General features: G+C 36.7%; 1 protein-coding gene across 5 annotated transcripts in view; it reads left to right on the top strand.

The window, feature by feature from the left end:
• The window catches only part of LOC121368057, an 81,838-nt gene that overhangs the window by 62,487 nt on the left and 6,230 nt on the right, over nt 1–13,121 (top strand). For all 5 annotated transcript variants that reach the window (XM_041492581.1, XM_041492579.1, XM_041492577.1 and 2 more), the window contains 10 exons: nt 266–329; nt 3,912–4,011; nt 4,561–4,717; nt 5,139–5,239; nt 5,754–5,902; nt 6,675–6,845; nt 7,452–7,547; nt 8,239–8,427; nt 9,879–9,942; nt 10,336–10,526. In XM_041492581.1, the coding sequence (XP_041348515.1) occupies nt 266–329; nt 3,912–4,011; nt 4,561–4,717; nt 5,139–5,239; nt 5,754–5,902; nt 6,675–6,845; nt 7,452–7,547; nt 8,239–8,427; nt 9,879–9,942; nt 10,336–10,526 (1,282 nt within the window). The remainder of the gene's footprint in view (nt 1–265; nt 330–3,911; nt 4,012–4,560; nt 4,718–5,138; nt 5,240–5,753; nt 5,903–6,674; nt 6,846–7,451; nt 7,548–8,238; nt 8,428–9,878; nt 9,943–10,335; nt 10,527–13,121) is intronic.

Here is a 13,121-nt window from a genome sequence, read left to right as displayed (position 1 = left end):
ACATACACACACACACATACATATATGCACACACACGCACACATACACACACATGCACACAATGATGTCTGTACTGATTAATTAATACACTTGTATTCCAAGTATTTGTAATCTCTTTGGTTTAATTCATGCTGGAATTTTGTTAAAACATTCTTTCATTGTAATCTTTGGTGAGCAGATATTTGTTTTAATATATCACTTTCTTAGATATCTGTAGTATTAACAGACACACATGTTTTCTAATTCTTGTTTCTTTTATTTATAGTTATAGCATGTACTACGAAAACCTATTGAGAGTTCATCACCACCTTCTATATCAGAAAGAGCTGGTAATGTATTTGTTAATCAATTTATGGATATTTCTAATATTTGCACATAAACTGCTTGTTAGACTGAATTCCATTTTTCTTTGGAGGGTGGAGGGTGTATACTACCAAATCAAATCCCATAGACGACAATAGTAACATATGCGGCTAAAACTCCTACCTGCAACGTATCAACCGACATAAACGCCACGGATATAAATACTACCACCCCTTACACTTAAAGTGAATCAGAAAAAAATGGGGGTCAAGCTGCTCGTTTCTGAGATAACGGGTAGCGTCTATGACTACCCTAGTTTCGCACAAAATTTGAGTACTTTTTTTTACAGGTACCCCATACATGTTTCAAGCACAAGGCTACTTGACACATTGGTACTAGATGAAATAAAATTGCACATTTATTTTACCCAGATGAAACTATTATTTTTTACAACCAACACACTCACATTTATAACCAATCACAGGACTTGTGGTGTTCACTTCTCTATCAAAAGTTCGGTGCACCTCGAACTTTGACCCAGCCGGAAGTTATTTGGTATAGTACTACCTATACTGATAACATACATTTTTCAAAAAGTGTCCAGCTATGTGTCTTTATGACAACCAGGATCTGGTGTATTCTGACATAAACTGACAACCTCACTGAAAGTGTTGTTTCTACAGTGCAACCTAATATAATGTACACCTCAAAAAGCATATATATTGCATATAGTTTTGTACAAATGCAATATGTCATATTAAACAACAAAATGTTTTAAAATAAAACTCCTGAAGATATTTACTTTTAGTTGGGTGTGTGTACTCAGGTATATATGTAGAGACAACAAAGATAGTCAGAGTACCTCTACCCCTTTAAAGAATGCCATTAAAACACATGCACTTGATTGACCCCTAGATTATGAAGACCTTAACAGGCACATCAAAGAAATATCAGTATTAAAAAAATACACTGTCTGAGGAAGGAAACACAAACATGACTGTACCTGTATGAAGTAATGACTTAATGTCCTGAACATTAGTGTTGGGAGGAAATCCTGTATGCTGGGTGTGGGTGTTTTCAAGTTACCAGGTGTGGGAATTTCAAATCCATCGGCCATGCTGATTTTCATAATGAACCATCAAAACCATTGGCAGCCACCAATATTCCTGACTATATTTTATTTATAGCCTACTGTAGTTGGAGGTTTTAATAGTTGTGATATCTGGAATAATCATGCAGCTTTAACACATTTATTTTTTATTAATTACTGAAAAAAACTATTTTTAAATGACAAAATTACCCGAACATCTATTTTCTTGCATTATTTTCTAATCCGGATGAATACAATATGTACATTAGATGTATTCCTACAATCTGTAATCCAGCATTTTATTTAGCTAGTAACATTAGGTAATACAGCTTTAACAATAAAATAAATTATCAACTTAATCCAAGGCAGATAATCAAATCTGAAAAAATTGGTTCTGAATCTAGTATAAACTCAAAATACTTTTCATGAGAGCTAACTAAGTGATTATTAAGAAACAAAAATGATCTGGAGATCTAAGTATATGTTTAACAACCTTATTGTTATGTACAAATAAGAACAGAAGGCACAATAGTGACAACAAATTTAATTATGTTTTTGGTAAAGTTTTTCTTCAAATTTACTTTAAATTTGCATAAAAACTACAAATTTGTCTAAAATATAACTTAGCACCCTATAAATATGTCAAAATGACAATAAAAATCAACTTCTTTACAAATTTGAGTTTTCAGAATTTCATACATAAAAAATTAACAATGTTAATGGAAACTAAAGACATTAACCCACTATTGGCACATGCTATTTTTAATATAAAAATAAATTGCTATTAAAATCTTAGTTCAGGTTGCCTATATATAATACCATATTTAAGAGCAGTTGTATATGGCAAGTCAAATACCATGTAAAAAGAAATTATTGAAATCTTTACAGTATGAATTATAGGCCAAAACCAACTTTTCTTCAGTGCTAACTTTGATTCAAACTCCATTCAGAGCCATGTACAGAGATTATTGTCAAGGTCAAGGTCATTGTGAACTTGCATGATCGAGTGATGGCTAATTAATCAACCAGTATAGTTTAATTAAATAAAATGACAAAATCATAATATTTTTTATTATGCACTGAATATGTGCTATAGGGTGTATACTACCAAATCAAATCCCATAGACGACAATAGTAACATATGCGGCTAAAACTCCTACCTGCAACGTATCAACCGACATAAACGCCACGGATATAAATACTACCACCCCTTACACTTAAAGTGAATCAGAAAAAAATGGGGGTCAAGCTGCTCGTTTCTGAGATAACGGGTAGCGTCTATGACTACCCTAGTTTCGCACAAAATTTGAGTACTTTTTTTTACAGGTACCCCATACATGTTTCAAGCACAAGGCTACTTGACACATTGGTACTAGATGAAATAAAATTGCACATTTATTTTACCCAGATGAAACTATTATTTTTTACAACCAACACACTCACATTTATAACCAATCACAGGACTTGTGGTGTTCACTTCTCTATCAAAAGTTCGGTGCACCTCGAACTTTGACCCAGCCGGAAGTTATTTGGTATAGTACTACCTGGAAGGGTGGGCAATTCTTTGCATTTTGTTAACAAATTTAATTAATTACTAGTTGCATACCTGTCAGCAAGCTCATGGATTTCAAAACATTTAACACACCATATTGTTTGTTGTGCATTCATTGGTAAAGTTATTCTTCAACAGTGTCATTGCCCATTATGTTTCTTTACACAGTACATTAATGTTATTTACTAGATATTCATTGTCAAAGTTATTCTTTAAAAACAAACACTTTGATTATTCCATAGTTTGCAAATATCCAAAACATCTGTTTCTTTCATTATACTCTATAAAGTCTTCCTAACCATTTTTTTATCTTTATCAGTGCCTTTTTCATTCTGTAACGGTTAAACTGAACTTATTAATGTGATTTATTTTGTTTGTAGTGTCACCTCTTTCATTTTGACATCTTTTGTTTTGTATGATGATGTCTTGTGCATCTAACGCTAAACACCGGCCTCGGTGGCGTCGTGGCAGGCCATCGGTCTACAGGCTGGTAGGTACTGGGTTCGGATCCCAGTCGAGGCATGGGATTTTTAATCCAGATACCGACTCCAAACCCTGAGTGAGTGCTCCGCAAGGCTCAATGGGTAGGTGTAAACCACTTGCACCGACCAGTGATCCATAACTGGTTCAACAAAGGCCATGGTTTGTGCTATCCTGCCTGTGGGAAGCGCAAATAAAAGATCCCTTGCTGCCAATCGGAAGAGTAGCCCATGTAGTGGCGACAGCGGGTTTCCTCTCAAAATCTGTGTGGTCCTTAACCATATGTCTGACGCCATATAACCGTAAATAAAATGTGTTGAGTGCATCGTTAAATAAAACACTTCTTTCTTTCTTTCTAACGCTAAACAATTTTCTGAGGACATTTTAAAAAAAAATTGGGACTAAGTTCCTTTCCGACATTGTTTAGCATTGCTATACTCAGTTCACATTCTGGATAGCATTATTGATAATTTGATGTTTGTGCAGGAGATTCAGCATGTCCAGGATCTGCTGAAGACGGCACAGTTCAACCAAACAGTGGACGTCCAGTATCAGCTGGGAAGTCAGGCACACGATCTCATCATGGGTAAGGTCGAAACTGGAATTTTCTTGGAGGGGTGTGTGTGTGTTCTTTCATGTACAAGTTGCAGGTACTACTCTTATCATCATTTAACATCTGTAACCCTACTTCCTATACTTATATACAAACTTTGTTATATTACATTCAAGCATCTGTGTTAAGGGATGGGATTTAACTCGGTGAGAAGAGTGTTCATCTGGGGTTTTTTTTAGATGAAGTTGTGCAAGTTTTCAATGAATGTGACATGAAAATTGTTTCATGGATGACATTAACAGTAGAATTTGAAAGATTGTCATTCTAGAAATCAACCGATATAGATTTTGTGGTGTAAATATATATTTCTTTGGTTTACAGTTATCGTTTTTAGTGAGTGGAGGTCTATATTTGATATTGTTTGTTTCCTACCCTTTCTCTATAAAGACTACACACAATACAGCATAGAACCATGACTCGTTCTGTCCACACCCAGAGACTCCAGCCAGGAATCAAATACCCATTCTTCCTTCCTCATTATATATAACAGTGGATGTTGATAAAATTTGTTTTTTCTTTCAGAGGTGACAGCTTTGCGAGCTAAAGTTGCTGAAATGCGGAATATGAGTTTAACCCAGGAACGTGACATCAGAGAGAAGGTCAAGGCCGAGTATGATGATCTGATCCAGAATATGTTTAACTCAACATTTCAACTCCGGGCCAAGTTTGATGAATTCAGGTGAACAAATATAAACACTAGTCATAGCAAGTGTCATTACATTTGTCATGTGGATTTCTTTTTTTCTCTCTTTTTTTAAATCTAAAAATTACAGAAGAGCTAACAACAGTGAAGTAATAATAGAAACACTTCTCTCTTTTTTTTCAGTAATAAATTGATACTTTGTTACAAGTATGCAATAAGGATTCTAGTAACGTTGACTTGAAGAAAAACAAAGACTTGTCATTTCCTATAAATTAATAAATCTTTTCAGAGGTTTTAGGAATATAAGTATTTTGATACATTTATTTATAAAGTCATTTACGCCTGTATAAAAAAGCCACATTTTCTTTTTATGTCCATTTAGTGACCACAAAAAAATAATGAATAATAATTTTGACTGTGCTAGTAAACATAATGCAGAGTTTTTCATCGTCCTTAGGGGTGACCTGTATGATGATGTGTTTGATAAAATCAAAGAGACGCGGCGAATTGCGATCGAAGAAATGTGTGAACTACAGAAGAAGTCTGGCAGCACTGGAGGTGAGTGATATTTGAGAATGGTGGATTTTTTTAGAGAGGTGAGGTGGGGCAGAAGTGTGTGCATATATCCAACCTGATACTTTTTAGAATTGTTGACAGTATCAGTTTACAATTCTTGTAAAGACTGAAAATCAGCTGTGTAGTGTTTAAATCATCTGGTTTATGATTGTAATTCTGACATATAGTCTTAGAGGAAACCCGCTACATTTTTTTATTAACAGCAAGGGATTTTTATATGCACTTTCTCTAAGACAGGACAGTACATACCATAGCCATTAAGTCATGGGTCACTATTTAGAATGGGAAACAATTGTCTCAGTGTAAATGCACGATTTGTACTACAACAATGTTCTTGAACCTTAATTTTTTGGTGTATATAATAAAAATTATCTAAATGAATGAGTGAAGCTGTGTGTTCTGTAGACTAAGTATAGTTTGAAATTAGTCCCAGCGCATCACTGAGAACATCCTGTGCCATCTGTCTGTCTGTCTATAACCGTAGTGATATTTTCAGGTCACCAGCACTTGTTGGACTATCTTGGGCACACTGATCAGATGCGAAACCTGCAGCATGAAAACCACAACCTGAGTAGCCTGGTGTTGAAGATGAAGGCCATGAATCGCTGGAGACAAAATCACTACACTAACAACTTCCACAGGAAGGTAATTCGACAGTATCTGTGCATATGTCAGCTTGTATTCATGCAGAAACAGTTATGTTTGGGCAGCGTGTTGATTACCGTAGATCTTAAAATTAATGTGATCATGATATTGATGCGAAAAATGTTAGTCCATGTTATTCGCATTTAATAAAATGATGCATTTATTTCTAATGTTTCTCTGTGTCACAGGTCATTTAAACAAAACAAACAAAAATTAAAGTACGATACTTAGTACGTTTTATAAAACATGTCTTGAAAGTTGTATTTTGAAAGGAGAATAAACTCCAGGTTGCATTTTAATCTGACCACTGTTGCATTAATTTAGAGTTGTTAATTTCATGATCTACATGGTAGGTATAGATATGTGTTTATAATACCAGTAGATGTTTTATGTTCTGTGAGCACATTTCTAGACACAAATGCTGTAAATAATGTCCAAAGACCCCGAAATAAATGCAGGCTTCTTCAAGTTACAATAAGTATTTGTATTAAATGGGGGAAAAACCCAATCAAATCATCTATGGTTAGTTGAATTCAAAAGGAACTTTCAGTGCAAGACCATTTGTGACATTTTCCCCATTTTGGGCTGGGTAAGGGGAAGTATTGCTTTAGCAGAACTGTCAAAATGCTTGTTGACTATGTGGTGAAGACTGGCCAGTATTGAGTCACATTATTGACTATTAATTCGGAATGTTATCTCACAAATATATGTTTATTCACCAAATCAGTGATTGGTAGTTAATTCTAAGTTAAGTAATTTAATTCTTGTTTAGATTGGTGAGCTGAGTGGTAACGCTGACGACAGCAAGAAGGAGGTGATACAGGTGAAGATGCTGGCCGAGGAGAAGTCGATATTGTTACAGCAAGAGCTGGAGGCCATAAAGAAAGCCTTGACCACCGCGGAGAAGGAGTGTGAAGAGGTCCGCAAGAGACTGGAAAAGGAGGTCTGTAGATTAGTAATTTATTATTTATTGTTAAATGTTTGTTTTTTGTTGTCAGATTTAACCAAACATTGTTTTATTATGGGTAGATTTTCATGCAAATTAAATCAGGTTGCTTTATTAGTCCCCTACCAGTCCAACCGGAGCAGACTATAGGTTTCATCTCTGTCCTTCTGTCTGTTTGTCTGTCTGTCCGTCTGTATGTCCCACATATAGTTTTCCAAACTTTTTTTTCAGAAGGCCTTGAGATATTGAGCTGAAATTTTGTGTATAGCTTTATCATGTATTGTGAAAAATCAAGTTTAACTTTCATGGCAATTTACCCATTGTTGACAGAGTTATGGCCCTTGAACTTAGGAGATATAAAACAAAAATTTCCAGACATAGTTTTAGCAATACCTAAAGATATTGAGATGAACTTTTGTATGTGGCTTTATCGTGTACTGTTACAGATCAACTTTGACTTTCATGGTGATTTACTAATTTTTCATAGAGTTATGGCTCTTGAACTTAGGAGATACAAAAATAAGTTCAGCCCAACAGGAGACATGTATTGCTTTAGCAGTACTCTGAGAATGCTTGTTAATGTTTGCCTTTTTTTTTTTTTAGCTGAAGATTAAGATGGAAAAGGCTCATGAACTAAAACAGAAGAGACGTAGTAAAAAGCAACTTGAACAAGCTAAACAAGCCAACATTGAAAAACTGGTATGGTATTAACTATTTCTATCATATATTTCCAGTACATTATATCAAGTTACTGTTCCTCCAAATATATTATTTAATTTATTAAGGTTTATATATATGTTATGGGGTTTTTCTTTTTTCTTCTGAGCATTGTAATATTACTTAAGTACAATATTACGTGGGAAATGCATATAAAAGATCTCTTACTATTTTTGGTAGAAGTAGCTGTGTGGTAGCAGCATGTTTCCTCGTTCTACCAAGTGTTAAAATTACCATATGTTAGACACCAAATAATCATAATTATAAATGTGCTATGGTGTCATCAAACATATATTTCTTTTTTTGCCCTGAACTCAGTCTTGTATGGAGACCTATGGTAATATGATAATAGTTTTGTTGCGTTAACCTACATTTTTAAATAACAGTATACTTGATGAAGCAACCCAGACAAGTAAGAAAATGTCTACGGCTAGAAATTTGTAGTTTTATGGTTAATACGTAAAGAGAGGAGTTTAATTTTGTCAATATTACAAAATTAAATGAATTAACTAAGAAAAGTGACATAGAAAATTGAAATTTCCACAGCAAAATACATTTTTGTGGAAAATTGAAAACACCGTGGCAAGTTCCATGACATTGCTAATTGTCATAATTAATTACCATGGTTGGGGAAGAGTCACTTAGAATGATTCAGTTGTTTGTTGTTGTGTAGCTGGAGGAGCTGGAAGACAAGGAGATGCGGCTGGCGATGTTGACGGAGGAGCAGGATCGGTCAGGGCGGCTGCAGCAGCTGATGCAGGAGAAGGTGAAGAAGGACGTGGAGGGCATCAAGAAGCGACTGCTGCACGAACGCAGCCTCAAGCTGGACGCCTTCCAGAGGGTGGACGAGCTGCAGGCTGCGGTGAGTGGGTCATCAGTCGGACTTAGTTTGTGCGATGCTAAAAGACTTGCAAAGAGGATGCTTTGTTGTATAGCAGAGCCTCAGAAACCTTTGTGAAATAGGCCCCTGACCAGGGGTTTTGGAGGGGTTTCCGATGTACATGTGTATTTTAAAAAAAACTCCACATTTTTAGTATTAGTATTATTCAGTGAAAATTTATCTCGACCTGTAGAGGTGAATAAAGTTTAAATAAAGGTTTTTTTTGCATGATCTACCCTACATAATTTTTTTTTCGGCCTAATTTTGTCACATTTTGATCCTAAACCATTGTCCCATTTTCGCCTTTGCCCCCCTCCTCGCTATGCCACTGTTTGTTCAGTGTATTTGGTGGTGAATTGTCACCAGGAACGGTGATATATCCCATATCAGACAGATATCAACAAATATATTGGCAAGATCTGTTATCAGTAAAATATAATGTCTTCCTTGATTGCCAACATCCCTATCACAAGTAAACAAGGCATTAAATTAGAAGACAATAGATAAATAAGACAAACACAGTAATTCTAAACATGACTGGGGTTGTACTTCAATTATACTAGCCTGTTAATTAATTGGGACTGGCGATTCACACCTTTGTTACTTTGTTTACATATGCAAGATTTTACTACCACGTGACATGTACAACCAATCAAAAACATGCGTTTTATTAAGCTTATTTTCTGTACATGTAACTTGAAAGTGAAAAGAAAACAAAGTCTGTATTGTGTGACAAGGTAGAGACTTCTTGTTACATTGGACTGCATTTTGTAGAAAGCTAGTTCAGGTTGAATATTAATATATACTTATTGATTTGTTGATATTATGCGATGATCAATGTCGGAATATAACATTTATCAAATGTATGTCAGTGGAAGAAAAAAAGTATCATGAGCTAGCATTTTGGGGGGGGGGGGAGTTTGGTTGTGGTTATTTAAAGCCACTAGCCCATCGGGTTACTGATTTTGCATTTGTCACTAGTCCTGTGTTGAAAAGCACTAGAACTCTGTGAAACCTCTCTATTGTCTTTATCTTGACAGACCGGCCTCGGTGGCGTCGTGGTTAGCCATCGGTCTACAGGCTGGTAGGTACTGGGTTCGGATCCCAGTCGAGGCATGGGTTTTTTTAATCCAGATACCGACTCCAAACCCTGAGTGAGTGCTCCGCAAGGCTCAATGGGTAGGTGTAAACCACTGCACCGACCAGTGATCCATAACTGGTTCAACAAAGGCCATGGTTTGTGTTATCCTGCCTTTGGGAAGTGCAAGTAAAAGATCCCTTGCTGCCTGTCGTAAAAGAGTAGCCTATGTGGCGACAGCGGGTTTCCTCTCAAAATCTGTGTGGTTCTTAACCATATGTCTGATGCCATATAACCGTAAATAAAATGTGTTGAGTGCGTCGTTAAATAAAACATTTCTTTCTTATCTTGACAGGTTTATGATTATGAGGATTTGATGACTACTGGCTCACAGTACATGGCCACACCACCAGCGTCAGGTAAAACAGCAGCATGACATAGTAACAGAATATCAGCATTGCTTAGGAGAGTAAAATCCCAAATCTCTTAGGAGAATGGTAACCACTATCTGACATATTGTTCAAATTGGACAAAAATGGAGTAAAATTTTTATTTGAAGCAAAAAACTAAAACTACAATGTACGTGTTTATTGCAACAACAGAGCCATCTCAGCATTACTGTATTGTGGTATGTTGAAGAAAGACAAACCAAAAAACTGGTTGCTTTTATAGGGAAACTAGGAATCAAAGGATAAATAGATATTTATATATTAACCAATGTCCAGCAGAGTTAGCAAAAAAAAATAAAAAATTCCTTCTGTATAACAGAGTAAAGCTTAGTTTTATGTGTTATGTGTTTACCATTGTTCCAGCAAAGCCCGTCATCCGTGCGACGTCGGCCGGGACTCGAGGTTTGCGAAGCTCTCTCAGCAGTCGGTCAGGATTGACGTCGGGTGGGGTGTGGCCTCCACCTATCACCTGGCCCTCAAACCGGGCGATGTCACCGCTAGAAGGAGGCTTGTTAAACAATGCAGACTGGAAACAAATGCAGAGACCTAAAACAGTAAGAAACTTAACTCTTTGGGCCATCTTTCTTAAGAGGACACTTTATTATCTCATATCCAGTAACATTCAGCTGTGCTTCTACTATGTGTAGCCATTCTATTACTGTGTTATATGCCCTTCTTTGACAGGTCGTATTTATAGTATTGCAGGGCTCAAACTGAATGATGGCGCCAACGGCAGTTGCCATCATTGAGATATAAATTATTGTAGGTTGGGAGCATCACCAATGGCACTTTTGGGCCACAGGATAAAAATTACTGCCATCGGTAAAGCTCCTTAATGACGGCAAAATGTGTACACTTTGTGTACCGTACATTATCATGCCAGTATTTAACATTTGAAATATGTCTTTCAAATCATGGTTATTTGTTGGCATAAGCAGGTTCAAAATTGCTGTCGGTGGGCTGTTTCACCCTCTGCAATTGTTTTTTTAATTGCTGTGTGCAACAAATTGTTAAATTTGAGCCCTGGTATTGTACATTGTATATACAGTGGACTGTACAAACCGGCATCGATTGGGACCAACAAAATATGCCGGTTTAGACAGAGTGCCGGTTTATAAATATTTCATTCAGAATTATGGTTCTTGCCATAATTATCAAAATCGTAAATTACCAACGTAAATAAAATGTCATTATCCACAACAACCTGACTAACAGTAACAGGAATAGCCGAGACCTACGTTTTCAACCAATGAAATTAAAGATCGACAGTAGCAATCGAGATCAGGCATGGCTGGGACAGAAGTTCGGACCAGACTTGAATTGTAAAAATTACCAAAACAAAACCATAAAAATAATAATAAACACACACAAACTGAATAAACACAATTTTATTTTATTGATTAAAATCACATGAAATGGAATTACAAACTTGATAAACACAATATCATTTTAATAATTAAAATCACATAATAATTAGAATTTGAGTTCATTGTTTATTATGAATGTCAGTCTATCGAGTGTCAGCTGAGAAAAAGTCTGTAACTGTTGATTGTGTTTTCTTTACGTGCTTCTTCAAAGCAGACTTCTCTGTCATGGCCTCCAGGTTTAATATTGGTTGTAACAGTTCGTCATCGGTTGTAGCAGCAAAGGTTTTTAGTTGTCTTAACATTTTAAGCGCATCGGCGTAAGAAAGTTCTGGTGTTGTGTCACAAGGTGTGTCATCTTCATCTCCTGAACTGTCGTCTGCTGGTTTCTCCTCGGTTTTAGCAACAGGTGTAAGGGCAGTTACTAGCTGAGCTTCCCACTCTGTCGTATCCGGATTCTCTGTTGGGATGTCGTGATCAAAGTCAACAAACTCGGCCGCATTAATATCACGGGATATGGTGGCTACCAACGTAGAAAGAGGAACATCGTCGTCATCAGCATAGTCATCATCAGCATCATTGGAATCAGAAGTGACAGGAAAACCACAAACCATGAAACACTTGACAATTGTTGTTGTCTGTGTTTCCTTCCAGGCAACGTTAATCCAATTAACCGCATCCAACACTGTGATTGCCTTGCATAGTTCACTTACATTAGCGCAATCTTCCATCCGTAAAATGAGCGATCTCATCATGTGTTTTCTGTACCTGGTCTTGAAAGCCTTAATTATGCCCTGGTCTAATGGTTGTAGCACTGAGGTGGTGTTAGCTGGTAGAAATTTAACAGATACATTGCTCACTCTCAGATAACAGCCGTGGGATGGTGCGTTGTCGATGAATAAAAGAATATTTCTTCCCTGTCGGCGCATCTGTCGATTAAGTTTCTCTAACCAATCATTGAACAGTTGTGAATTCATCCACGCTTTCCGATTGGCTGTCCAGGTCACAGGGAGTGACTCCTTTCTAATGTTCTTAAAACAGCGAGGATTTTGGGCTTTCCCTATTACCAATGGTTTCGTTTTTTCTCCTGTTGCACTACAACACAATAAAACAGTTAATCGTTCTTTTGAAACCTTCCCACCTTTTGCCGCTTGTGTTTTATAAGCCAGTGTCCTGTCTGGTAATGCACGAAAAAACAGACCTGTCTCGTCACAGTTAAAGATATCCTTCATCTCGTAATCTCCAAGAATGGTTGGTAGGCGTGTCTTAAAGTCGTCCAAGATATCAAGATTGACACCTGCACTCTCCCCGCTAACTTTGAACTGTTTTATGTTGAACCGAATTTTCCATGACGTCAGCCAGCCATCGGATGCTTTGAAGTCAGGTACTCCTAGCTGTTCGGCGAACTGAAGGGCTTTTTCTTTTAAAATCGGACCGGAAATTGGCAGTGTTTTGGATCTTGCCTGCTTAAACCACTGATGCATTAATCCATTTAGATTTTCGAACTTTCCGCTGGATATTCGTTTTCTCTCTGCCGAAATGTTGCTTTCATACAATTGCCGGTAATGATCACCACGTTTTAGAATGTCAGATACTGTCTGTCTTCCTATCTTAAATTTCATTGCTAAATCCTTCTGTTTACATAGTGGATTCGATGAAAACTCTTCTATTAATTTAACTTTAGTCTGCAGTGAAAGTTCCGTGTGTTGCCGTTTTCTAGGTCGCCCTGCCATTACTAATTCAATAAGACACGGCAAAACATGCGCCATACATATTTATGCAGAC

This window comes from Gigantopelta aegis, chromosome 3 (assembly GCF_016097555.1).
Source record: "Gigantopelta aegis isolate Gae_Host chromosome 3, Gae_host_genome, whole genome shotgun sequence".
Classification (NCBI taxonomy): domain Eukaryota; kingdom Metazoa; phylum Mollusca; class Gastropoda; order Neomphalida; family Peltospiridae; genus Gigantopelta; species Gigantopelta aegis.
Note: the sequence above shows the minus strand (reverse complement) of the source record. Positions and strands in the feature narration are given on the sequence as shown.